Genomic DNA, 27610 nt, shown 5'->3' with positions numbered 1-27610 from the left:
GAAACCGGGAACCAAAAATGTGATACGAGAAAATTTAATTGATCCTAAGAAAATTTTATTACCTCCGCTTCATATTAAACTCGGTATGATGAAATAATTCGTTAAGGCATTGGATAAAGAAAATGATAGTTTTAAATACTTAAGTAAAAATTTTCAAGGTTATCAGATGCAAAAATAAAAGAAGGAGTATTCGATGGGCCACAAATAAGATCTTTAATGACCGATGAAAAATTTGACAAGACATTAAATACAACTGAATCAGAAGCTTGGCTGGCGTTCAAAGATGTTGTCAACAATTTTCTAGGAAATCACATGCATCCTGACTATAAAAATATTGTGGCAAATTTATTAAATAAGTATCAAAAATTGGGGTGTAATATGAGCATAAAACTCCATTTTTAGATTCACATTTGGATTTTTCCTGATAATCTTGGTGATTATAGTGAAGAACAGGGTGAAAGGTTTCACCAAGACATCAAAACTATGGAAACAAGGTACCAAGGGCGATGGAATGTGAATATGATGGCTGATTACTGCTGGTCGATAAAACGTGATATTATTGACGATTCCCATAAAAAAATTACTCCCAGACGTAATTTTACAGATAAACGAAAAGATCTCACTCAAAATAGATTCATAGCGACTATTTTATATGACATTTTCTGTAGAAGTTTTCAAATATATGTATTTATAATATAATAATTGATTATTTTTTTTAAATTAAGAAAAACCATTTTTCTTGTTTGTAAAAAAATCTGATGTGATAGAGTAATTATGTAGGTAATTTTATGTTTATAACACTATAAATTAGTGATATTTATCACTCATATCAAAACAACTTTCAGAAAGTCCTCTTTTGTCGGCCGGTGTTATTAGTACAGTCTTTAATTGGACAATGAAGCTTCTTGAATAATTCATATCGTTAAAAAATTAAAAATTTACACCAATTGAAAAAATATATCACAAGTTCTTTTCAAAAAATTAAGTAATATTATTTTTAGATAAAAATTTTAATTTTTGTTGTTGCTTGAAAAAAAAAAGCTGGATGATTATTGTCAAATAATTTTCAACTAAAACAATTTTGTTATGAATTTAACGTTATAAAAAATTTTTACTACATTTTTTTCTTCTAGATTATAATTTTTTTTTTTTTTACTATTCTTTGTATTTGCTTATCGGTGATTCATATAATTTGCGGCAGGAAGCCTGTTACTCGGATGTGATAATATCGTATGTTCGGAGAGAAATGCTGACAGTAACTTAATTAAAACTACAACCAAGTAAAATTACAAACATGACAAAAATATGGATTTTATTATTTGTATTAAATTGTGGAAAAATTATCAGTCAAGAATTAATGATTTACTCTGGAGATTCATATTATACAGAACGCCTTATATATCATTTAAAGCGTCCACTTCTTTGTATCAGCGATAACTCACAAGATGCAGTAATTTGGAATTCTCACCTCCAGTGGAATTACCCTAATAAAGCTTACAGCGATAGAGATCATTTATCAGGTATGTAAAAATAATAAAATAACAAAAATTATTGATACTTATAAAGCAAAATCGTGATGGTAAAAATATATTTATACATTTTTTTAGAATCATGCCTTTCAAATAATCCCAAAGTTTATTCTGATTATTGTTATCTTAATATTGACTCCTCGGAATGTTTACATGCATGGACACAACATAATTCAAATTGGAGTCAAATTTCTTCATTTATTAAACCCATGGGACCAGTTTTCGATACGAGATGGGAATGTGAGTTTTTTTTTCTTAATTAATCAATACTTGCAGTCAACCGCCTAATTCACTGAGCTTGAATTGAAAGTTGTTTGTTTTCTAATAAAACACTTTTTTAAATTTACATCAGCATTTGATTTAACTATGTTCGTGAGGAATTTTACAAACGTTTATAATTTTTTATTTGCAAAAGTAAATGTTGTCAATATTATCGAAATACTTTCGGAGTTGATCTTTTAAAATAAAAAATAATTTTTAGATTTTTATATTGACTCTCAATAATCATAATTAACATTCTATTGAATTTGATAATAATTAACAATATAATTATTATATTTTGTTTATTTAAATATAATTACACAAGAAATAATTTGTAATGAAAACTTATTATTTTTCAACTAATAAAATACCAAAAAAATTATCAAATTAAGGGGTTAGGGGTAGTCAGAGACACGAAAAAATGAGAATTTTCAGTAATTTTTTTTTGCTATTAAATCACGTTATTTTACAAAAATGATAATATGGTATTATTACACAATTTTTTGACTTGAAGTCACGAAAATTTGAAAAAAAAAAATTTGTAATTCCCAAAGTTATAGCTGTTTGTGTTGACCCAGTTCCAAAAAAAAGATCCTTGCGGTGACTATCATAAGTCCTTGGAGATTCATCTAAAATCAATCGGGTAAAAAACTTAGTTTTATAAACAGATAATCTTGGGCCTGATCAAAGCTTTTTTTTTTTTTTCCAAAAGTTAACAAAATGGCAGCCTTAGGAAATTTTTTTCTAGATTTTTGGGAATAAATCAACAGTTAAATTGGTCATAAAAAATCGAAATTAAAAAAAAAAAAAAATCCTTCGATCAGACCCAAGATTATCTATTTATAAAACTAAGTTTTTTACCCGATTGATTTTAGATGAATCTTCAAGGACTTATAATAGTCACCGCAAGGACCTTTTTTTTGGAATTGGGTCAACACAAACAGCTATAACTTTGGGAAATATAAATTTTTTTTTTCAAATTTTCCTGACTTTAAGTCAAAACATTGTGTAATAATGCCGTATCATTACTTTGGTAAAATAACATGATTTAATAGCAAAAAAAAATTACTAAAAATTTTTATTTTCTCGTGTCTCTGACTACCCCTAACTCCTTAAACAATTCACCGAAATATTATGTATTTTATGACATTAATTCGTTGTCTACTGGTTAGACACGTCTAAAAAATGTCTCTTCATTAGTAACGATGCTACTAATTTATTTATTTGAAAAGAAACTCCCTCGGAAATTTACAACAATATATTACATTTGCATAGGTAGAATTTTTATTTAATATTTATATACAATAAATAACATCTGTAAAATAGACTTAATAGATTTGAGAAAAAAATGATACAAAATGATACTAATGATACAAATTTCTTGAAATGATCGTCCAATGAAAAATATTAATATTTTTTTAGATTTCCCCGAGTACCAAACATTTACTCCTTCTAGTACAATTTATCTTCCTGTCAAAACTTTTATAAATGGTGTATATTCAACTTTAGTACTAAATAAAACTGGTAGTGTAACCGTTAGTATTCGCGGAATGTCTAATGCACATCTAGCAATTTGTGAAGGCGATAACTTTTACAATGATTTTTGTTACTGGATCATTATTGGTGGCTGGAAAAACAATAAAACAGCAATTAGAAAATGTCCCCAAGGTCTACCACTTGAAATACCGGATTCTGAATCTGAGTGTTATGGTTTAAAAGCATTTGTCGATCAGGTTGGTATTTGGTTCAATCTAATATAACAACCAAAATTGATTATTGACTTGTTTTAGCATTTTCCACTATCGAGTAGTGAATGGAGGACATTTATCATTACTTGGGAAGCTGAAAACCAAACTATTTCATTATATGATCCGAATAAAAAAGTTCTGTCTTATATTGATGATAAATATAAATCTTCACAGAAAAATATCAAGTATCATGTTTTTTATCGTAGTCCTAACAGTTCATTGCTATTTCGATTTCATGAATGTAAGTACTATGCTTACTAAAAATATTTTATAAAGTTAGTTTAATCATTTTTGTTTTTTTTATTAATTAAGATAATTATACCCTAACAACTCAACCTGAAGCTAAATTAACTAGTCCTACGTTGATGATTGATGATTCACGAGACTTTTGTGTTAATATGTTGATCGGATTATGCCGAGAGTGTGAGTTACAAATCAGTTTATTGGATAAAAGCGGTAATCAATGTTCTAAAAAAAAGTTTTCTGGTTCGGTTTCTTATCGTGTTGATCATTCTCTTCCAATGTGGCAGTACGGCCAATTTACTGCTTCAAATATCAGTCAATGCCAAGCTCCTTTAAGACTGGAAATATTATCATTTTTGAAAACTAATACAGAAGAAAAAAATTATCATTGGGCTATCAGCAATCTTCGAGAATGTTTACCAGAAAGTAAGAAAAATAAACACACTTGAGATTAAATTGCATACTTTAATGGTTTACTTTTTAGTAGATTTCATAAATATCTAACTTTTGTATTTGTCGTCATAACGTAACTTTCCATAAATTTGTTCATATTTTGGCTAAACTCGACTAGTTGATTCAGAAAATACATTTAGTTCAAAAGTTTATATATATATATATATATATATATATATATATATATATATATATATATATATATATATATATATATATATATATACTATATGCCTGCTTGTCACGATGATAGCGTTAACAATTCTTATGGGATTTTAATGAAACTCAAACATATTCATTCTACAAACGATTACGAAGGTCAAGTTTGAAAATGAGCTCAATTGGTTGAATAGTTTGAAAATCACAGCATTTTAAAGTTTTGAAAATTCGAAAATTTTATACTTTTATTGCTTTATCTCGGAATAACTTCTGAACGCGTTGAGATATTCAATTTCTATATAATGCATCTGAAAGCTGAGAAAATTAGCTTTAAATTTCATATTTTTACAGGTCTTTTAGAATAAAAAATATATTTCTTGGGATTATTTCAATGAAATTTTACTCTTGCAATCGTTTTGTTTTTTCGTTCGTTTTATGAATGTTACAGGCTATATTTCAATATAAGAACTAAAATATATGAATTTTCAATTAATAAATCAGGAATTTTGTCAGATTTCAAAATAATGTTGTTATGAGTATTTATCAAAAAAAATGTCTTTTCGATAATTCAGTCATTACACAAATTTCCACATCACCTACGAGGTACTGTGTAGCGGGAAGTTGCACGGATAGCCTTTAGGGTCTACCGTTTGTCTAATTTTTTTTATAAATTTTTAAGAAATCTACTTCCATTTCGGCTGCCGAATGGCCTTTTTATTTTTAATTGAAATCTTATTCAAAAAATAGAAACCGCTAAAAAAGTATCCATGGAAGCAAGTCAAGACTATACAGATTATTATTATTGGCCTGAAGTAACGTGTCAAAGATTATCTTATAATCCAGAGTATTCCACAGTCATTAGTTCAACTCAAAAAGTTTCGGTTGCGCCAAGTTAGTTTCTGTAATTCATATAATTTTTATCGTACTATACACTGATAAAAAAATTGACTTGACTCAAGAGCCAAACTTGAAGAAATGATTTTCTTGAGTCAAGAGAATAAATTCTTGAGGTAAGAAATTATTCTTGGCCTAAGAAAATTTTCTTGTTTCAAGAATTTATTCTCTTGAATCAAGAAAATCATTTTCTTCAAAACGGAATTCTTGGTTCAAGAGTTTGGCTCTTGAGTCAAGTCAATTTTTTTATCAGTGTATACATGACATACAATTTTATTTGAAAACATTTTAGGTAATGTAACTCTGTGTCAAAAATTTTTTATTGGACCATACTGTGAAACTAGTTGTTCTTCAGTTTTTGGTAATAATTGCGAACATGTAACAGTGTGCAATAAAAATGGATGTTTTTGTTCACAAGGATACATGAATTCAGATTGTAAGAATGGTATAGTACAATTTTTATTTAATTGCAATATTAAAAGTATTCAAGTTTTTGTGATAATTTATTAGTATACAATTTAATTAGTGTGTCCTAATCAGTTTTATGGCTATGGGTGTACAAAGCGATGCAATAACTGTTTAAACGACTTCTGTGATGCTTATTTAGGAAATTGTTTCAATGGGTGTAAACAGAAGGTGGATCACTTTTATCTTCCTCCAAATTGCGAAATAGGTACAAACTAATTGAGTATTAATAAATTTAACCACTAATATACAATGAATAAATTTATTTATTATTTATTTAATTTATATGCCAAGGCAATAATAAGCCTAATGGCAAGTACAAAAAAAAATGTAACAGTTTTATTCAATCACTTAAGTATTATAATGTAAATTTAGAACATTAAGAGAAATAACTCTATGTTCAGTGAAAAGAAAGAAAAATAAAATAATACATAAAGATACATAGTCTAAACGATACTATGCAAAGTTAATATAAATTTATACAAAATTATACAGAGAAACAATAGTTTATGTAATAATTAAATAGTAAAAGGTTGCAAACATAATAAATTTCAAGGGTTTGCTTCTGTGTTTAGTTTAGGGATTAGTTTAATTAAACTTTTGATTTTTCAGATATTGGACCTCCACAAACACCGGATCTTAATAACAATAATGAAACAAGTATTCGAGTATCTCTTAAAGAAATTGATGACTATAAAAAAATTAATGCTACTTTTATTTTTGAATTAGTGGTAATTATTTTTGAAATCAATATGATTTTATAGCGATGTTGTTGATTTCTTCAATATCTTTTATCTCTTAATTTCTTTATTTTTTACATAGTTGAGAAGTGAAATTATTGAGATAAAAACTGCTCAAGAAATTATTTCCGAAAACAATAATATATCTTCTAAAACTTATTTTGAAAATTTTAATCGTTTAACTCCTGGAACTCGATACGCTGTGCGAATATTGTTAAACATACAATTCAAAGAAATATATAAAAAAATTATTGGCAATTGGCGAAATTTTACTACTGCGTGTCAAGGTAAATTATAATATTGTAAATATCTAAAATATAACAGGTATTTAAATGTAAATAAATTTAATTAATCTTAATAAATTAATAAAAAATTTGTTTAGTGAATAAAAAGTTCGTAACTAGGTGCTATGAAAGACATGTATTACTTGATGTGCCAATACTTGACAAGGTAAATAACTTCTTCATGTATTTTTACTTCGGTTTTACTAACAAAAATATTAGTAAATAAATATTTCTTCTTAAGGGGGAACACCGCTGTGACGGTCGAAAGAAAAAAGATGATTTTCGAGAATTTTTTTTGACAGGAAAAATTAAGGAATTTGGGGGTCGGGTTTTTTTTTGTTTTATTAAAGGTATATTAAAGATTATTACCCTAAATTTTTATTAAAAAATATTTAATCATTACAGAGTTATTAACAATCTTGTAGAGGACTGGAGAAAATTTCCTCCCTCCATGGTCGGATTGATAATTTAAAAATGGATCATCTGAAAATAAAAACCCAAATTGATTTTTAATCAGTAAGGATGTAGTTATCGTTGCAAGTACCAAATTTTGAAAATTTTGATTTTAAAGATTTTTCTAGCCGGGTTAAAACAAAAAAAAAACAATAAAAATAATGAGAAAATTTTCAATCAGTCGCAATTTTTTTGAAAATAACTTCATCCTTACCGATTAAAAAGTAATTTGGGTTTTCATATTCAAATGATCCGTTTTTGAGTTATCGATCCGAGTATGGAAGGGGAAATTTTCTCTAGTGCCCTACGAAATTGTTAATAACTTTGTAATAATTAAATATTTTTTATGAAAATTTAATGTAATAATCTTTAATGCACCCTTAATAAAATAAAAAAAAACCCGAGTCTCAAATTCCTTCATTTCCCCTGTCAAAAAAATTCCCGAAAATCACCTTTTTTTTTGACCGTCACAGTGGTGTTCTCCTTTAAATATTGCATTTTTATGAGTATATAAAAATATCGATAAAATTAATGTTTAGTGTATGACTGACGACTATTAAATACATACTTTTAATTCAATAGGTAGACTATCCCTGTCCCGATAATTGGTATTCTGCAGATCTTTCAGCAATTTCTTCTACTAATAATGGATTTGCAAGTATAGAAAAATTTGATATGGTTCCCGCATTTCCATTATTATTTTTAAATTTACGTCCGTTTACAAAATATAAAATTTCTATTACTGGAAATGATGGAATGTATTATTATGATCAAGTATTATCAACTTTAGAAACAGGTTGGTATTAAAAAAAATTTTTTTCTGAAAATTAGGAAAAAATCACTTTTTTTTTTTTTTTTTTTTTTTTTTTTTTTTTTTTTAAATTGTAGAACCATCTCAAGTCATTGAATTAAAGTATACTTTATACAATAATAATGATGCTATTATTGAATGGTACCCACCAAATAATCCTAATGGTATTTTACAAGGGTATAATTTAACAATTCAGGTAAATAATAAATAATAATAAAGAATTGAAAAAAATTTATTAAATTGATTTAAATAATAATTTTATTCAATTTAGATTATTCGTTATGAAGGTTGTTTACAATCAAATGTTACTCCAGAGAACTTAATGACTTCTGAAATTCATTTGATCTCTGATCTAAATGATACTATCTCAAAAAAACTTGATAACTTAATTCCTTATGTCACTTATGAAATTATAGTTAAAGCATTCAATTCGAAATTAGGATCCGAAAGCAAAATAACTTTTCAAACTAATGAAGCAGGTACATAAACTAAAAATATTTTAATTTTATCAAGTTCTTTACAAAATAATTTTTCAGAGATACCTACGGGTACATTCAGAAATATTAGTTTTGCCAATGGTAAAATTACCTGGAATGATCCAGTTGATTGTTGGACACTCAATGGGCCAATCGGTGGAGCACGAATATTTTTTTCAGGCGTAAGTGAAAATGTCCAAAATTTCAGCGATGAACATGATACACAATATCATTCTTTTGAGCTCGAATCATCAAAAAAACAAAATCTTTTTGGAGCTGAAAAGTATTATGTTCGAGTTCATTTACTTCATCATCTGCACGGGAGCCATAATGAAACTGCCTATATTGATTTACCTTTTACTACTGATCCAAAACGTAAGTTATTTAGTTGGTGATTTAAGGGGTTACATGAGTTTTCTCCGGGAAAAATAGCCTATTTTCAACAATTTTTTTTTAATAGAAAAAATGAAATATTTTCTTCAAACTTTTTACTGTCTCAAAGATACATGTTTAATAAGGGATTACTGGTATTAAAAAAAAAAAAAAAAATTAAAAACTCTGCTAATGTGACGTAATTTCCGGCGAGCCCTCGGAAAAAAGATGCGTTCGCACTGATAAAAGGATTTCTTAGCATTTAAAAAGATTTCTTTGTATTCAAGAAATCATTTCTTAAACATAATTTCTTAGTATATAAAAAATATTTCTATCAGTACGCGTGATCAACAGAACTCCTAGTAGAACTGTTTGAAATGAAAAAAATAAAATATGTGTTTTAGTTAAGACTTCAAACTAGGTCTTGAACGAAGGAAAAAAAAATGAAAATTGGATTTTTGGCAAAGGTTTTTACAAAAAAATAAAAAATTTGGCTAAGATTTCGCGGCATTTTTTTTTTAAATATTTGTAATAGAAAAAACAAAATTTTTCGTTCCAGACCTTGTAAATTATATTTCGAAGACCTGTCTAAAATTTCATCTGTTATTATATAGAAATAATAAGATATAATTCTATAAGATATAGAAATTTAGGTCTGTTATGTCCGAAAAATATAATCTTAGAATTTGGTAGCTGGACTATCGGAGGTTCGGATAACAGATGAATTTCCCTAACGAAAGGATCATTAGGTTTTTAATTTATGGGTTCGCGAAGGTGAAAACCCCGGAGAGGGCCCCTTGGAATAGACAATCGATCTCGGAAATAGTGATAATATCCTCCACTTACTATTGCGAATGTTAATTCCAACGATGATTCGGTCTTTGATTGGATTTTGTACCTTTGAGTTCCGCTGCTTGGCTTCTCTCTTCCTCCTGCTGACTGGAGATCGAAGGTTGAAGGTTGAAGGTTCTTAATTTAGGAATGATGATACACTTCGATTCAGGGTTGTAGTTTATATATTCTGTTTAACTGGCCCTATGGGCAAACACGTCTTAACTTACACTGTTCACTTATTAACTATTAACAATATAGAACAAGGATTGAAAGTTAATGAGTTCGTAACCGGAGTAACGACTCCGGTAAACAAAAGTTTGCCGATTATAAATTTACAGAAGAAGAAAATAATTTGAGAGTGGTACCAGGTCACTGGAACTGCGGGAATCTCGATTATCGTCAAAACGAATCGTGGCTCGAAGAATCACTATCACAGAACTCAGAAATACCGTTAAGGAAATCGAAATGAATAATTAGGGAAAGGATGACTAATTAATTTAATAATTGAAGTCTGCCTATACGTGTCGGGGTATAGGACTCACCCGGGCTTTAAGGCAGAACTGTTACCTTGTAAAATAAGCTGGTGAATTATGGTGTTCGCGGTTTTTATCACCTCGGTCGCGATTTGAAAGAGGGGCTACTAATTAAACAATTGGTTCTTTTGATGAGGTGACAATGCGCGATAATGTGTATTCTTCAGCCACGAGTGAGTTGTCGCGCAGTCCTGGTTGTGGTTCCCTAAATATGCAAGCGCTGCACTTTTCGGCGGGAATGGGAGGCCCTGTATTATATACGGTATGCCGGATATAACACATCAAGTTCGGTTGAGTAGTTCTCGAGAAATCTTGGGCACCGTCTTTGAAAATATAGTTTTGAGAAAAACGCGTTTAAAGTTTTGAATTTCAATACAACAGTGCCTTGAGCGTGCAACTTTTTAAAACTGTATCTCCGAAACTATTATTCGGATCGATTTGGAACTTTAGGACAATATTCTAGAGATTTTGTAGAATTTAATAAAACAAGAAAAATCAATTTTTTGAAACCGTGAAATCTATGTAACTCCTTAATAAGTAGTAAATGAAAAATAAAAATAAATTTGTAATTTTTTAAAACATTTCGTTTAACTCTAAAATATTATTAAACAGCACCTCCAAAAGTTAACAAATTAGAAATTGTTGAAGTTGATCTTGAAAATCAAACAACTACATTACGATGGGAGAAACCGTCGCCACCTACTAATGGGGAAATAATTAAATATTCTATAAAATTTAGAAAAGACAATTCAAAAACTACAATTGTTTCTTCTAGCAGTGAATGTGATTTATGGAAAAATTTGTTGTGCGCAACTGTAAAGCATCCTACTGGAAATTCAAAGTTTATTGAAGTGAGTAAGCCATTTATTTTACTTTTTACTCCTTTTTTTTTCTTTTATCACTTTTACTAAAAACTTACGGAGAGATTTTTTAAAATATTTCCTTTGTATGAAAAAAAATTTCATCTAAATATTATTATTTCGACGTTTACATGTTACGTTATTTTGAAATAATATAGATGTTTTTAACAGAAGATATGCAAGAATAGATGCGAAATTTTATAGTAAATTTAAAATTAAATCATTATAGCATCTAAAAGTAATCAATTAATAGGTGCGGGGTTATAACAGCGGAGTCAATGAGCCCGGAGAAGCAAGAACAGTAAATGATTTACGAACTGTAACAGGTAAATTGATATTGAAATTTGTAACATATGTTTAAAATTAAATAAAATAAATTTATTTATAGAACCAAGTACTCCAAAAATTCTTAACATTGAAGAATTAGATAAAGGAAGAGTATTTATAAGATGGCAGCATCCGTTTACAACTGGAGGACCTATGAAAAAATTTATAATTCAATATGAAATAATATCAACTCAGTTAGAAAAAAGACTGAGTCTGAATGATTCGGGTTCAATTCAGTTTCCGATTTCTACTTATAAACCAGATTATAATACTCAACTGAATTTTTTACCATCTACACGCTACAGAATATTAATTCAGGGAGTAAATTCACTACAAGGAGCTATATCAAGTGCGGAAATTGAGACAGCTTCTTCGTTAGCTTTCGAATACGATCCACAGACAATAATAGACAATGAAGAATCTCAAATTAAAGTTACCATACCCCCTATCGTAAATAATACTAAAGGATGTTTACTCCATATTATTGTTAAAGGGCCTTCAATTTGCAAACTAGGTGCAATGTTAAGTTCGTCCTTAGTACAAGATGTTGGAGTTGAATATCATGAAGTTGCGTGGCGTGCCGCTACTTTTTTGGTAATGTACTTTTATCTACACAGAAAGAAAAATTTCTTGAGTGTAGAACAAAATTTTTGGCTCAATAAAATTTTCGGGTGCCTGAAGGAAGACCGAAGTTGTGTTGGCCGAAGAAAAAATTTTTCTTGAAATTCTATTCTTGGTGGAAGTAATTTTTTCTTAATTCAAATTATCATGAATACTTCCCGTGTAAAAAAAAATCGTCTTAAAATTGTCTTATAACTGTCGTTTGTTTAAGATCTTAAACGTGACACAAACCAAGACTATTTTAAGACTTTTTAAGACGCCAAAAAAAAAAATTCCGAGAGCAGATTTTTGAAATTTGATTCTCGAATTTGTTATGAAAATTAATTTTTAGACGATTTTACGAATTTCTGACTGCTACATTTTTTAGTACGCTCTTTTTAAATTGAATTTGAAATTGTTGAAAACTTATTATTGGATAATTTTAAGATGCACCGTTTTAATGTTCCGGGGCTCTGTCGCTGTTAGCTCATCTTAAAATAGTCACGAAAAATTTTTTTCAAACTATTTTAAGATTTTTTTAGACTATTTTAAGATTTTTTAAAACTATTTTAAGATTCTCTATAATAATTTTCCGGAGTTGTCGTTATGATATCGTTTTATTTTCATAACAAATTCGAGAACCAAATTTCCAAAATTTGCTCTCGGAATTTTTTTTTTGACGACTAAAAAAAGTCTTAGTTTGTGTCACGTTTAAGATCTTGAACAAACGACAATTTTAAGACGATTTTTTTTTACACGGGTTGATACAATAAATTTTTATATTTGATCAAAATTTCTAGATACTTTAGGGAAGTAGCGCCACCTACTTCAGCTAAGAAAAAAATTTCTCACCTAGAGAAAATTTTTCTCTTGAATATTTGATATCCATTTTATACAATTTTAGCGTGCAATTTTACATATTGAATGAAAAAAAAATGATTCAATATTATTTGATCTTTCAATTCGAAATGTTAGTCAATAAAATATTAATGAAAATTTACTATCGAAATATTTAATTTTTTGGAGCAAGAGAGAAATTTTTTCAAGGCAAGAAAATTTACCCCTATCAAGAACAAAATTTTTTGGAGTAAGAGGCTAAATTTTCTCAAAACAAGAAGATTTTGTTGACTTAAATAAATTTTCTTGGATCAAGATGCGTATTTCTTAAAGCAAGAGAACTAATTTTTTTTTAGAATAAGTGAAATTTCTTGTGTCAAAAAAAAATTTTTTTTTTTCGTTTAAGGAAATAATTAGGAAGAAAAATATTTTCTTGACTCAAGTTAACCTTTTTTTCTCTGGAGATTATAATCATAATATTTTGTTTATAATTGTGGGTTTTAGACTAACGAATTATCTAACTCTTCGTTTACTATTGGAAATAATGAAGTTCGTGATAATGTTGTAAATTGTCCACTTCAAGTTGGAGCATCATATGTAGCAGTTTTAGTAGTTCATGAAAAAGAACGAAATATTTCTAAAAAAGCCACAACTATCGTTTGGAAATCAGAGCCCCTTCAAATAGGCCCAGTACCAAATAAATCTCATGAAACTTGGGCTATACCATTAGTGATAGTTTTTATAATTACTGGAGGTGTCATTTATTATTACATTAAAAAAAGGTTAATTTTTTTATTCATGCAGATCATTCAAAATGTTGACTTCATTTTACACTACATAAATTGTGGTTGCTTTTTATAAATTTCACAATATATAATAAAAACTTTAGTTTAGTTAGTTAACATTAGTTCCATTTAATTAAAATAGATTTGATTTTTTCTTTGGTACTTCATGTTGTAAAATAATTGCAGAAATGTAACATGCTTAGAAAAAAAGGATGATAGTATCAATACAGAGGTGCTTGTACAACTCCCGAAGATTCTTCCTAAAAAGCAAAATGGTCAAGAAAATGTTGTTAACTCAAAACAGTTGCCTTCAAAAGAAGAACAAAGAGAATCACTATTATTAACACCTGCTAACTCAATCGAACAATTAAAAACTACTACCATGAATGAAACAATATACGAAAATTTAAAAAGTGTTTCACTGGTTAAACTTAATGACTTTCAGGATTATGTTAAAGAAGCAATTGCATCTGGAAAATTAGACGAACAGTTTTCTGTAAGTAGATAATGCAAATAATATTATATTATATTTGAAAGAAGAAAAATTGAATCGCTTTTTTTTTTTTTACTAGATGTTTCCACGCGGTCAAACAAAGTCATGGGATTACGGTAAATTACCTCAAAATAAAACAAAAAACAGATATGCTAACTTAATAGCATGTAGGTATTTTAAAGCAATCTAATTATTTTATCATATTTTACTTTTATTTTTAATAATTTGCATAAATATTTGTTATGTAGACAACGAAACTCGTGTAATACTTGAAAAATTTCCGGATGATCCATTTTCTGATTACATCAATGCTAATTATATACGGGTAAAATTTTATTTTAATTTAAATTTCGAAATTTACAATTCAATAAATCGATATAATATGAAGTAGAATTTTTTTTATTTTGATAAAGGGCTACAAAAAAAATAAAGCTTACATTGCAACCCAAGGACCAAAACCGAATACATTAATCGATTTTTGGCGTATGATTTGGCATGACCGGGTTCAAGTGATTTGTATGTTAGCTAATATTATCGAGGGCGGCAAAGTATAAATTTTTTATTGACATAGCTATAGGGTAGAAGTACCGTTTGTGGCCAATGTACCTTTTTTGGCCACTTTATTGTCAAATTATTGTATAAATATTTCTATAAGCGCAAGACTTTGTGAATTCAATTCGTATAAATGTATTAATTCATAAATTCCTTAAAAATTCTACTTGAATAGTTAAAATTTTTACAAATTCACTAAAATATCAAGGGGCAAAAAATGGTCTTAAGATGGCCAAAATCGGTACTTCTACCCTAGTTATTTATATTAAATTTATCAGTTAACATACAACTTTTTTCTTCAAGACCAAATGTGAACAATACTGGCCAGAAATTGGTCAAGAAATGAAATTCGGTAAAATATCCGTGACAAATATTAGTCATACCGATTTTGCTGATTACACGATTCGAATTTTTCATGTAAAGTGTGAACAGGAGACTCGTAAGGTATAATACTCTATCAATGGAATTGAATTGCGTATATTTAAAACTAAGCTTACATTAAGTAATTAAGTTTTCATTGGTTTCTGTGTAGATTGATCATTTCCATTACACAGCATGGCCTGATCATGGAATACCATTATATATTCAATCGATCGTTACTTACTTGAAAAAATTACTTGCAACTCCACCAGGCATTGGTCCAGTATTAGTCCACTGTAGTGCTGGAGTTGGAAGAACCGGAACAATTATATTATGTGATATATGTCTTCGCCGCGCTGCTGCTGAGGGTGTAATTGTTTTTTTTTTTCATTTTCAACTCTAAAAAAAAAAATTGATAATATAACATGAAAAATTTTTTATAAAAAAGGTGGTGGATGTTTTTGAAGAAACAGAATTAATACGAAGTCAAAGAGCAAATATGGTCGATAATAAACAACAATATCTTTTAGCTCACATAGTATTAGTTGAATGCCTGCTAACGCTGCCAACAGCAATTACTTGTAATGATTCACTCTCGATTAGAATTAAAGAATACAAAAGTCAGCTTCAATTGCAACAACAAAGGTTAGAGGAATCTTCCTGGCAATATGAAGCTCTTCAACCACCCTCATCATCATTCGTTAAATTATCAGAGAAAAATCTTTTAAAAAATCGATTTCCTGACTTAGCATCACCTTCAAAATTCTACATTGCAAGATATCCAATTACTGAAGACGATAGTAATTATATTTCAGGAGTGTATGTTGATAGTGCACGACGTCGTAATAATTACATTGCTTCACAAATTCCATTACCCACAACTGTGGGTGATTTTTGGCGAATGATTGCTGAATTTAAAATTGAACTTGTCATAATGTTACAATTAATTGACCCGACTGATCCTGTAAGTTGTAAAATCGCGTTACTGATACCATAAAGGCGTATCCCGAAAAAAATACCCTTGAAAAGGCATAAGGGCGTATAAAAAAATTTTTTCTGGGAATCGACGTAGTTATGCCTGAAAAGGGCAGAAATGCAAAAAAAAATTTTGGTACGCCCTTATGGCACCCAGGGTACCTACCGGGAGCCATAAGAGCGTACCAAAAAATTTTTTGTCGGGAAACAACATATTTTTACTTTAAATGCATAGAAATAATGAAAAAAATTTTTTTTCAAATTTGAAATTAACTTAGATCAAAATTTTTTGGAATTTGAAATTTGTGATAATTTCTTTATTTAATTAAAAAATTTTTTCATCATTTCTATGCATTTAAAGTAAAAATAGGTTGTTTCCCGAAAAAATTTTTTGGTATGTCTTTATGGCACCCGGGTGCCATAAGGGCATATAATAGGCTGATACGCCCCTATGGCATCTATAACGCAAAATGATTTTTTTGAAATTTCATTAAAATTGACTAATTTTTTATAAATAACAATACTAACTAGTTCAAATATTTTAGACTTGCTGTGAATTTTTCCCTCAACCTGATGAAGAGTTGAAACCAGTACCATTCATAACTTTAAAAGGACGAAATATTGTAGATACTGATATTTATAGCCAACAAAAAATAGTTTTAACCGATTGTTCAGATGTAATATTTTCAAAAACTTTTTGATTAACATAGAGAATTTAATTCATAATTTTTATCATTATCAAATCTTTTAGAAAACAGCTCGAGAACAAATAACTACCATTTTAGTTTGTAAAGAATGGAAAACTGGACAAAGTAAACCACCAAAACCTTCTATTTTAGTAGAATTATGGCAAACTGCAGAAAGAATTTCAAGAAATAATGAACCTACCGTAGTTATTTGCTAGTAAGCTTTTAATTCTCTTGTTCAACCACAACTGTCAATCTTTTTATGAATCAATCACAGTTAACATTTTATCTAAATGATTTTTATCTCTTTTAGCGATGGCTTGACAGGTTGTGGTTTGTATCTAGCCATGAGTTTTCTTCTTGAAAGAATGGGTTTAGAACACGAGTGTGATGTTTGCTTATCAATATCTGCTGTACGAAAATCACGGAAAGATTTTTGTAAAACATTGGTATTTATCAATTTTCATACGATAGTTTATAAGATTTTAGTTTATTAAAGTTAAATGTCTCATGTAATGATATAATCTCTTGTAATTTTAGGACCAATTCGAATATTTATATGATGCAGCGCTGATTTATGCTGATTACTTTGAAACATATGCTAATTTCTATTAAAATTTCAAGAATTAAGTGAAGTGATGAAGTGTTGAAATCGTTAATCTATATGTATGGTATAACACCGATAGCAATTGATCGTCATTATCATGCGTGGAATGTAAAAATAAATAGTCACGCTAATTGTGTAAGGAACCTTAATCTTTTATCTTCAATTGTACCTTGTCTATCGATAAAAAAAAGACTTGAATTATGTTGCAACAAGAAACTTAATTTGAAAATAATAACAATTAATAATAATTTAATTACTTTTATCACAAACCAAAGCTATTGGCAATAAAAATTGTATATAATTTGAATAAGCAAAGATATCGCTCACAAATTTTATAATTCGATAATTTACTCTTATTTTCATCTGCAATATTATAAATCCTAAAAAACCTAGTTACTTTATAATAAAGAATATTTCTGAAGCATAAATATTTAGTTGTTGCAGCTTAATTTTGTGCTATTTAGGCTACATGAAAATCATGTTGCTGTCACATGATTTTTCTCATGCTACCGCAACATGATTGTCATGTCGCCGAAACATGAAAATCATGTGGCTGCAACATGATTTCATCATGTTCATTTACCAAGACTGCATCATGTTGCATCAACTATTTATTTTTTTTCGGGTAGACATTTTCTTATTGTGCTTTAAAAACTGTATCAAATGATTTTTTAAAAAAGAAAATTTAACGATGAATTCAAAAGTTATAGTTGTTTAATAAATAAATCTTCCTATGCGAAGATTAGTTTCAACGTTAATTTTGCCGATTTTTGACTACTGCACATTAGCCTACACTGATATGTAAGGCACACTACAAAAAAAGCTGCCGAGAAAATTCAATGTATGCATCAGGTTCTTTTATAGACTGGCGAGGTATGAGCATATTACTCCAAGCAGAAGGTTACTCGTTTGGCTAACATTGTCAGGTCACCGTGAGTTTCTGACTGCTTGTTCTGTTTTTAAAATGCTGAGATTACATCACGATAGAATTTTGCTGCAAGACTTCAGTGTATTGACTTCAGTTCGAGTACGCTCTGTTAGACAAACTGATGTCTTGAGTTTGCACTATGCTCGAACCGCAACATTTGATAAGTCGTTTATTATCACGGCGCTTAGAGTCTGGAACCAGTTACCGAAGGAGATTGTCACGATTATTGATTACAATGAATTTCGATCTTATAATGTTATAAGTTTTTTGTAGATAAAGATGATAAATAACTGTAATTACTATATATTAAAATTCATATTTTTTCTATTCTTTGTTTTATTAACTAAAGTCATTAGATGGTAACTTAGATAGACTTTGCTCTGAGACAACGTTACTTTTCTTGCTTTTCTATACTGTCTTTTATTATCATTTCCATAACTGTTTAATTACTATTACTATTAATATGTATTCATTTATATGTAAGGCCTTAGGGTCTAAACATTTTGATAAATAAAAATTAAAAAAATAAAAAGCTTGAAGAACTCAAAATGTGAAAAATGTTACTTTGAGCTTGAAAAGCTCAAATATTAATCGAAAAATAAAATGTAAGGCGCTTCAAATTCAAACTTAGCGGGAAAATCTAGGGTTGGCCTGTGCGGTGAACCGATTTCCAGATTTTTTTTGTTTTGTTTTTTTTTTTTTTTTTTTTTTTTTGTTCAACCGATTTTATCTTTGCTAATTTCTATGCGATAAAAGTTTATGTTTTTGAGAATTTCTAGATCCTAACGTGCTACTATCAGTTCTGTACAATTGCAGATGCATCTATCGAATGGTTTTTTTTGGACCGATTGAAGTTTTAAAAAAAATTAAGGAACCAAGATTTGCCTTTTCATTAAAAATTTTTTTAGTTTAAAAAAATAACTAAAAAGTTTCTGTTTCTTCTATTTTATATTACTTTCACATCGATAAATATTGAAGATAGCCACAAGAAATTTTTTTCGAAAAATAAATTTCGACCGCAAAAAATTTGATGATAAAATTGTTTCATAATTATTTTTTTTACTAAAAAAATCAAAAAAATTTGAAAATTTTTTTTGTTGTTTTGCATTACCATCAGAGTGATATCGATAAGCGCGAAAATAATTCTTTAAAAATTACCATACGAGGTGTATGTACTTATAAGTACATATATATGTACTGTATGTACATATCCCTTCCCTTTCATTTTCTACTGTGTTAATATATGTGTAAAAAATTTCCCCCTAAATAATTACACAATTACAATTGAACATGCATAAAATACATATTTAGTGACATACTAATAAATATAATAACTAATGTAAGAATATCTTTCTCTTTGAGTCCCCACCATGACAGCTTCCTTACCTTAGCAACTACTTCCACCGTTATCTCACTCGACTCGATAAATCTTGAGTTACAGAAGCTCATAAAGTAATTAGTGTATATAATATACATAATACATTCTCATCTTTTATAATTACTGATACAACGTGTTCAATCAACATCAGGGTACATTAAGAGAAAAATAATATATATTTCTTACCTACTGTACATCAACTTAATAGTACTTACTATACCATACTGTACTTTGAAAAATGTATTTCAATATATTCTATTGTAATTACTGGGAGGTTATTTTATTTTCATAGAATTTATCAGTGTGTGTATGTCTGTGCCTACGGATTATTCCCATAAGAGTGTCTTGCACCCTTACCATAAACCTCAACAATTATTAAATCAACTCGGTAACTCTCAATTGGATACAACTCAATCAGGTATATTATATATTTAGTATATATACTAAACACATAATATTACAAGTATTAAAATGTAAAATAATAATTTCTATTGACCTAAATAAATAATTGTGATTTAATTTTTATCTACATACATGATAGAAGAGGTTATTACTTGTTACAATTACAAACGAGTGCGATGCCACCTGACGTCGATGCTCTGTGCACTTTAAATTTTAATTTAATTACAAAAATTTATTTAAATACTCATTGTTCATAGTTTACATTTTCATTTTTTTTTAACGTGTATTGTTATTTCAATTTACTTAATTATCTTTATTATTATCAGATTGAAAATAGCGGTCAGCTATCAATTTTAAAAATTTTTTTAACAAATCAATTACAATAAAAAAATGCTTCCAAAAATTTTCACTTGTAATTTTTATTAATTTTCACATGTAAAACTTTTTAATAAGATTTTTTTATAATAATTAAATTGCTATAAAATTTTTAATATCTGTCAACTTTAGTGTCATTTATTATTGATGATATTGAAATTAATTGACATTTGACAAATTGTTGGATTTACTCAACAAATAAATTAGTACTAAAAATGACATTAAAATTAGCCGATGTTTAACAATTTTAGATTTATTTTTATCAATTAAATTAGAACAAAAAGAGTATTTTTACAAAATTGCAGGTATAATTTTTAAAACTTCCTACATGTGAAATTTTTTAAATAATTTTTTCAATAAAAAAAATTCTAAAAATTTTTAGATGTCGGCTAAGTTTATTGTCGTACTAAAATGTTATTTTTAAAAAATAACAATCAGTTTTTTACAACATCTATGAGAATCAATTTAGCACATAGTAATTAATTAAAAAAATTTTTTTAACAAATAAATTATGACAAAAAAAAAAGACCAAAAAAATTAACATTTATAAAATTAAAAAGTAAAAGTGAAATTTTTCAGAAATAATTTTCGGAACAAATTTATTTATTAAAAAAAAAAAAAAATATATATATATATATAATAATGACAGCTAACTTTAATGTCATACAATATCTACGTGTTAAAATTTTTTTAATCATAATTTATTCGTTGAAAAATCCTGAAAATGACCAAGTGTCTGTTATTGTCAGTATCATTGTTGTATAATTTTTTATTTAGAAACAAAAGATAAAATAAAGTCAAATCGAGTACTTATTATATAATTAATATTAATTTAAAGATAATGAGTTCAATAGAATTTACAGCGACTTATGGTCAATGACATGAGTGAAAAAATATTTTTTAAAAACACGTGGTTAGACCTTATGACTGACCACTTTGAAACCATTTAATTATATGCTATCTTATTATGGTTCTAGTAACTTTATAATATATTATAACGATAAAATAAACAACAAAAAAAAGCATAATGTGTAACGATGTGATATAAAATGTATTGATACTTGTTAACACATGATTTTATTAACCATAAACAACACATGACGTATTGTTTATCATAAGCGATGATATGAATATTATTTATTGATATAATTTTTAAATTAAAAGCGTTAGTTGTTTAGAACAAAAAAATTATTCTGGTTATGAATGCTTTTCCCAAGTAGTCGGGTGTAATTTATATTACATTTAGTTATATAACGTAAATGCTATCATGATCATGAATCTTGTTTGATCAATATAGTGTCATATCTGCCTATACGAGTTAATGCTTATACCTATATTTATATATTACTTCTGCCTTGATCATTACTAAGTTACTGAGACGCGGGCTTTTTGAATCACGTGTGTAATGTGTGATGGATGTATTACACGACATTGAGGGGAAAATAAACAGAGTCAATTTCATCAGTGTTAAGAATTATTAGATTATTGCTAGGAATTCTTCAATTTATACTACATATATATGTGTGTGTGTGTGCCTACGTTTAAATACATAATAGACACAGAAATTTATTTTAATAATATAATAATCTCATTTGTTAATATTATCATTTTTTATTATTATTATTATGGTTATTATAAAAACAAATTTTTTCCTGTTCATTTCTATTTGTCGTTCTTAAGTAGTTTTTATAAAACCATAAAAATATATTCTTACGTATGGGCTTTGGATTCATTCTCAAGATTGCCGCTTAACAATTGCGGCTAACTCTGACAAATGATTTGGCCGTGGCCCAACTTAACAATATGTAATAAAGATTCGTTTATCCCACGTCTCAAAGTTTATCCATATTATAATTCTTATCGTTAGTTAAATTAAGTGATCAACGAATTTAATGAATTATCAATATTTATTATTCAATTCAAAATTATTTTTTATGTATATTTATTATATTTAAAAAACATCAAGGCTAAGGAGAAATCTTACAGTAAAAATATTTTTTATAGTAGTAAAATTTTTGTATAATTTCATTATTTTAATTAATATATTCTTCTAAAAGCCTTACAATTACTTGATATAAATTTTTGACCGCTCTTAATTTTTATATTATAATTTAATTATCAACTATCATTACTTTGGTTTATATTTTTAACGAAAAATTATCTCCATATTATTTTGGTTAAAAAATTAATATACTTATAAATGTTTCAAAAAAAAAAAAAAAAAAAAAAAAAAAAAAAAAACTTTTATTATTTTCTGACAAAAATACAAATTTACTTCATTCAGATTTTATATTTTCGAAAAACTTTTCTCTTTACGTCATTTTAAAAATTTTCTAATTGCTTTTAACTATTAATTTAATTCCACTATTTTATGCAAAGTTGTTTAAATCTTTATTTGAAATCAATTAATTTTTTCTAGCGTGATTAAATTATACACTGATAAAAAAATTAGCTTGCGTCAAGAAACTATTTCAAAAAACCGATTTTCTTGAGCCAAGAAAAAAATTTCTTAAACTGAGAAAAATATACTCAAAAAAGAAAATAATTTTTTTCAAAATAGTTTCTTGGCACAAGACTTTTTTTACGAAAGCATTTTATCAGTGTGGGTATTTTGAATTAGGCATAGTTTTTTTTTACATTTGAGACTATTAGAATAATATAATTAAGATGCTTGCGTATCAAGAGACATACATAATTCATAAATAGAAAATATTTCATTTTTGTTACTTGATGAATGGATTACACAATTACTGTGAAAAAAAAGAAATTGATTGAATAAAATAATTAAAAAATAAATTTTTAAATTAACACGGCATAAATAGATGCATTAACGCGTGTTTGATTATTATTTTTTTTTTTTTAAATATTATACATCAAACTTAAAAAAAAATTCGACCTGATAATTGACCTTAATTTAACAAATAGATGATAGATAATTTACAATAGTTTATTCAAATTTTTACCTAAAATTTTAAGTTAAAAAAAAATGAGAGAAGTGAATGCAGCATATTTTCAGGATTCTATTGAGGAGTCGTGATAACAACAGAGGCATGACGTCAAATGAATCAACGAAGAAAGCGCGAATAATGGATCAAAAAGATAATATGACTTCAATAGAATGTAGGATGAGACTAAAACCAATTGTTCCAATTGAATTTACAGAAGATATACCACTACATGATGCTTATGCTGGAATCTTAAAAGACAAAAAAAATTTTGCTGTTGCAATAAAAAACATCGCTGCTATTCTACCTGGATTTGGACATTTGAAACGATGCTCTGGCAATAAATTACTTTTGTCATTCATAAACAAAAAATCTGATCAAGTTAAATCTTTTGAACCATCATTCGAAACGGAAGTTGAATTAAAACAATTTCTAGTTGATAAAAAATTTGATTTAAATCTTTTTGAAGATAATTTTGCAATTGTTTCCATTCCTAAAATACCATCAAAAAGTTCAGAACAAGCAAAAAAAGCTGCTAAGTATTGGCCTGTCAATTTTCATCCTGACACTGAATTTGAGTCTATTATAAACGGAACATTTTTTACGTCAAATCAGGTTGATGTTATTCAAGCTTGTATGAAAGTTTGTATTGAGGCGACAAAAAAAGCGGGTGTGGGTAATGATATATGTAACGGTGCTGCAGTAATTTTAAATCCAAACGATTGTGGTATTAGTAAAATACTTGCAATTTCAGCAGCTAGATTGCATGAACATCCTATGTGGCATGCATCAATGCTTGCTATAGATTTGATAGCTGCAATGAGAGGTAAAGGTGCTTGGAATTTAGTATCTAATGTTAATGACTTAAAAAATGATGATAGTAGAAAAAGAAAATTACAATTTAATCTTCCACTTTGTTACCCACAAACTTTGACGACTATTGACGTTTCAAATTTTAATTATTCTACTAATATTAAATCTAAAACTAAAAATAATAACTCAGAAGAGGATTGTAAATATTTGTGTACAAAATATTGGATATTTCTTGTTCAAGAGCCGTGTGCTATGTGTGCAATGGCATTAGTACACTCAAGAGTGGGAATGGTATTTTATAGCACTAGTAATAAAAGTTATGGTGTTTTAGGAAGTAAAACATCACTAAATACACTGCCTGGTTTAAATCATCGTTATAAAGTATGGTGTTGTGCCCTTGAGCAAGATTGTTCTGAGAATGTAATGGAAATTTACCAATCAACCAGCTAAATGTCAGCAATAAAATTAGGCAAGTCTTATTTGTACTCCAAAATGAATAAACGCTTAGGAATGGCTCATATAAATTAGCGTCCACGTGAATGCCGTCAATGTCAACTGGAATTGCAGTTAATTCGTTTGAATGTCAAGTAGTCAGTATTTTCTTTCGTTTAAATGTCTACATACATATGCACGAATAAATATTATAAATAACTATTATTTTATAGTTCATCATACATTTTTATTTTGTGCTGGTTAATTACTACAGTGCATTTTAATTAATTAAATAAAAATTAAATAGATTCAAAAATCAGCCAAGCCCAAATTAGTTTAATTTTCTGTAACAGTTATGTTTTCCGCTTCCTTTTCCTGTGTAATCGTTTTATATATTCAATTGATTTACGACCGAATGACATTGTCACTTGATGTATTTGGTAAGTTAAACATACACGAGTATTCACATCTCGTCGATGTTTTAATTTATTATTGGCATTTGAGCAAATAGCGTAGTCGACCCATGTGATTGACATCAATTAGTGTATATATAATATGGATTCATACTGTTAGTAGTATCAAAGAGAGCTTATCCCATTATAATTATAACTACTGTGCATCGGATAAATGTTTTATATTCTTTAACTTCATGTAATATTACACTATTTTATTATTGTTTTTAACCAATTTGACTTTTTATAAAAATATACATTTGTGAGTTTAAAAATATAAATAAATTGTCACTTTAAAAATTATATTGTCTTTATTACTCACAACAATTAATTTTAATATATTAAAAACTTGTGTAACGCAATAAAGGTTGACAGTATTGCCCTTAATTACACTTTACCTGATAAGTATGGATAAAAGTTACTAAATTACTTGATAACATTAATAAATATTTTTCCTCAAGTAAGAAACTACTCACAAAACAAGTTATATCTTCCTTATTTTATTTCAAACACTAAAACACGTAGTAAATGATAAAAAAAATTGAAAATTTTTTTTAATCAAAAATATTGTACATACTGTTATCAGTATACCGAAAATAATGTGGTTTTTTTTTTTTTTTTATATAACGAGCATGTGCATAATCCTAGTATAGTCTAAACAAATACGTGTTAGAAAAACAAATTATAAAAATTACAAAATTAATAGACAAAGTAATAAATCATAATTTAACTAATTATGATAAATATCATATTAGATTTAATCACTTGAGATACACTCATGATGTGTGAAATAAAGTTAAATTTAAAGTATCAAAACTTACTTATGTATTTATTAATTAATACATTAAGTTGTTTATTTTAAAGTAAATTTTTAATTATAAAAAGCATAGTTGTAATAAAATGGTTATTTAATATTAATAGATTGAAGAAAATTTTAAATTTTAGGGAAAGGATTATTAAAAATGCATCCATTAAATAATTATGATAAATAAAAAAAAATTTTTTTAAAAGAAGAGAAAAATGTAGTTTCTCTACAATGATTTCGTTGAAGATAAATATTAAGTAAATTTTGTTTTATTTACAGATAACTTTTCAAATAGAAGAAAAAGTAAAATTGGATAAACGTCTTTAAGAAAAGAGGGAGACATTGAATAAGAGGAAAGATACCTTGGTAAAATACAGGACGTGTCTATATGTTTCGTCCGGGCGTCGGTCCCTGAGTGGTTCCAATTGACTTACAGTCCAAGTTGGTTCTTATTGGCTAGACGGTTGATCCCCTGACTCCTGAGACACAAACGCTACGCCATTACAACAACGGTTTCCATCATCATCTTTGTCGTTGCTTAAATGATCGCCTTCTTCATCAGCTCCATAACATTTTGTATATGCTTGTCTCTGTAAACCTTTATCATCGTCATCACCGCTACTGCTAATCCACCACTGTCAACGTTATTGGTGATACTCTGATTACTCTACTTATGTTATTCGTTTGAAAACAGTTGATCGTGTAGCTTCGAGGGATCAAGTATCTCAGCTCCGATCTCATATAATATTCTCAATCACCAATAATCACTGTTAGTGAAAGTCTATTTGGAATTTAACTATAATTAATACTTATCAGTATCTACCTTTTACGATAACGATTTTAAGTTTGTTTTATTTTTAGAGCATCAATATCAATTACTTTTTTATTAATATATTTTCAAACGTGACTGCGAAAGCATCAGGGGCTAGACTGAGCCTGTGAAGGCCTTTCGTGCCTTAAAGTTGAGTCTTCCAGTTACTCAAATACAAGTAATTTTTTTTTTTTTAAACTTATCAAAATCACTTATTGAATTATAATTTTGTTAAGGTAATCCATAATATTTTTCTGGAGGTATTTAAATTTTTCATCGGAGTTAAAAGAAGAAAATGAAATACTAGTAAAATACAAAGAGAAAAAACAACTATTGGAAAGTTGACACAATTGTGTGATTTTTTTCAATCGAAGAATATCTATTATTTTATCATCATGGAGAGAAGAATTTTGAAAATGTTGTGACTAAGTAGCAAGCTGCAAGGCCTTCGTCGCCATTCAAGACACTAATGAGTGTGTGAACCGTAGTATAGAAAAAAAAAATTAAGCTGCAGTTAATGAAAATAAGAAGAAATATATAATCAATCCGCAAAAGGAGTTTATTGTTGATGAATATTAGTTATTTGTTAACGTGTGATTGATGTGCAAATGATTAAAGTTATCTATTAATACGTGTTCTTCTGAAGTATTTAACGAGTTGTTGATAATATTTGTTGTAACAGAAAACATTTTCAGCGGATTTAATTGATGAATCAGTTTTTAAATAAATTGTGGTGAAAAAAAAAAAAAAACTAAAAATTAAATAAGAAAGTTTTTTTAACAAAATTTGAATTTTTTGGAAAAGAAGATTATTTGTTACTACAAAATGCGATTCGGTAGAGGCTCTGCAATGTTGTTCGATGCATTTGTTGTTTTTTCACGTGTCCTTTCACTGAAATCCCGGGGCTGCGCACTACTGGAAACACACCGACA

At 27.8% G+C, this 27610-nt stretch overlaps 2 protein-coding genes and 1 long non-coding RNA gene across 9 annotated transcripts; 2 read left to right on the top strand and 1 right to left on the bottom strand.

The window, feature by feature from the left end:
• The first annotated feature begins 493 nt into the window (after positions 1 to 493).
• Positions 494 to 18786, top strand: LOC141526116 (receptor-type tyrosine-protein phosphatase S). 2 transcript variants are annotated; one of them, XR_012478963.1, is made up of 31 exons: positions 494 to 1520; positions 1608 to 1769; positions 3213 to 3523; positions 3581 to 3779; positions 3851 to 4207; positions 5141 to 5284; positions 5580 to 5732; positions 5814 to 5960; positions 6365 to 6483; positions 6575 to 6779; positions 6875 to 6942; positions 7812 to 8025; positions 8118 to 8236; positions 8312 to 8519; positions 8577 to 8891; positions 10868 to 11106; positions 11369 to 11441; positions 11504 to 12036; positions 13384 to 13661; positions 13851 to 14160; positions 14237 to 14324; positions 14406 to 14482; positions 14571 to 14705; positions 15013 to 15153; positions 15242 to 15439; positions 15518 to 16033; positions 16590 to 16721; positions 16796 to 16947; positions 17044 to 17179; positions 17271 to 17472; positions 18202 to 18785. XR_012478963.1 is itself a non-coding variant. In XM_074240915.1 (30 exons), the coding sequence occupies exons 1-30, from the start codon at positions 1295 to 1297 to the stop codon at positions 17343 to 17345; spliced, it is 6030 nt and encodes a 2009-aa protein (XP_074097016.1). In that variant the 5' UTR covers positions 494 to 1294; the 3' UTR covers positions 17346 to 18786. The 2 variants fall into 2 exon arrangements, 1 of the variants encoding a protein (XP_074097016.1); XM_074240915.1 differs by having other exon boundaries at positions 17271 to 18786.
• Positions 13702 to 19766, bottom strand: LOC141526169 (uncharacterized). Its single transcript, XR_012478993.1, has 3 exons — positions 19652 to 19766; positions 15314 to 15468; positions 13702 to 13924 (listed from the first exon to the last, which is right to left on the bottom strand). It is a non-coding gene; the product is annotated as an uncharacterized LOC141526169 (long non-coding RNA).
• LOC141526136 (putative inactive tRNA-specific adenosine deaminase-like protein 3) lies at positions 19655 to 27429 on the top strand. 6 transcript variants are annotated; one of them, XR_012478972.1, is made up of 4 exons: positions 19655 to 20061; positions 26147 to 26636; positions 26729 to 26828; positions 26915 to 27429. XR_012478972.1 is itself a non-coding variant. In XM_074240951.1 (3 exons), exon 3 carries the CDS (start codon positions 23471 to 23473, stop codon positions 24626 to 24628), a length of 1158 nt encoding a protein of 385 aa, XP_074097052.1. In that variant the 5' UTR covers positions 19676 to 19850; positions 19936 to 20061; positions 23437 to 23470; the 3' UTR covers positions 24629 to 25365. The 6 variants fall into 6 exon arrangements, 1 of the variants encoding a protein (XP_074097052.1); XR_012478969.1 differs by having other exon boundaries at positions 26147 to 26828; XR_012478971.1 differs by having other exon boundaries at positions 26147 to 26856; positions 26939 to 27429.
• Positions 27430 to 27610: the final 181 nt, after the last annotated feature.

This window comes from Cotesia typhae, unplaced genomic scaffold (assembly GCF_013202065.1).
Source record: "Cotesia typhae breed Kobodo isofemale line unplaced genomic scaffold, CoteBio_Ctyphae contig_11, whole genome shotgun sequence".
Classification (NCBI taxonomy): domain Eukaryota; kingdom Metazoa; phylum Arthropoda; class Insecta; order Hymenoptera; family Braconidae; genus Cotesia; species Cotesia typhae.
This window is presented reverse-complemented; position numbering and strand designations above follow the sequence as displayed.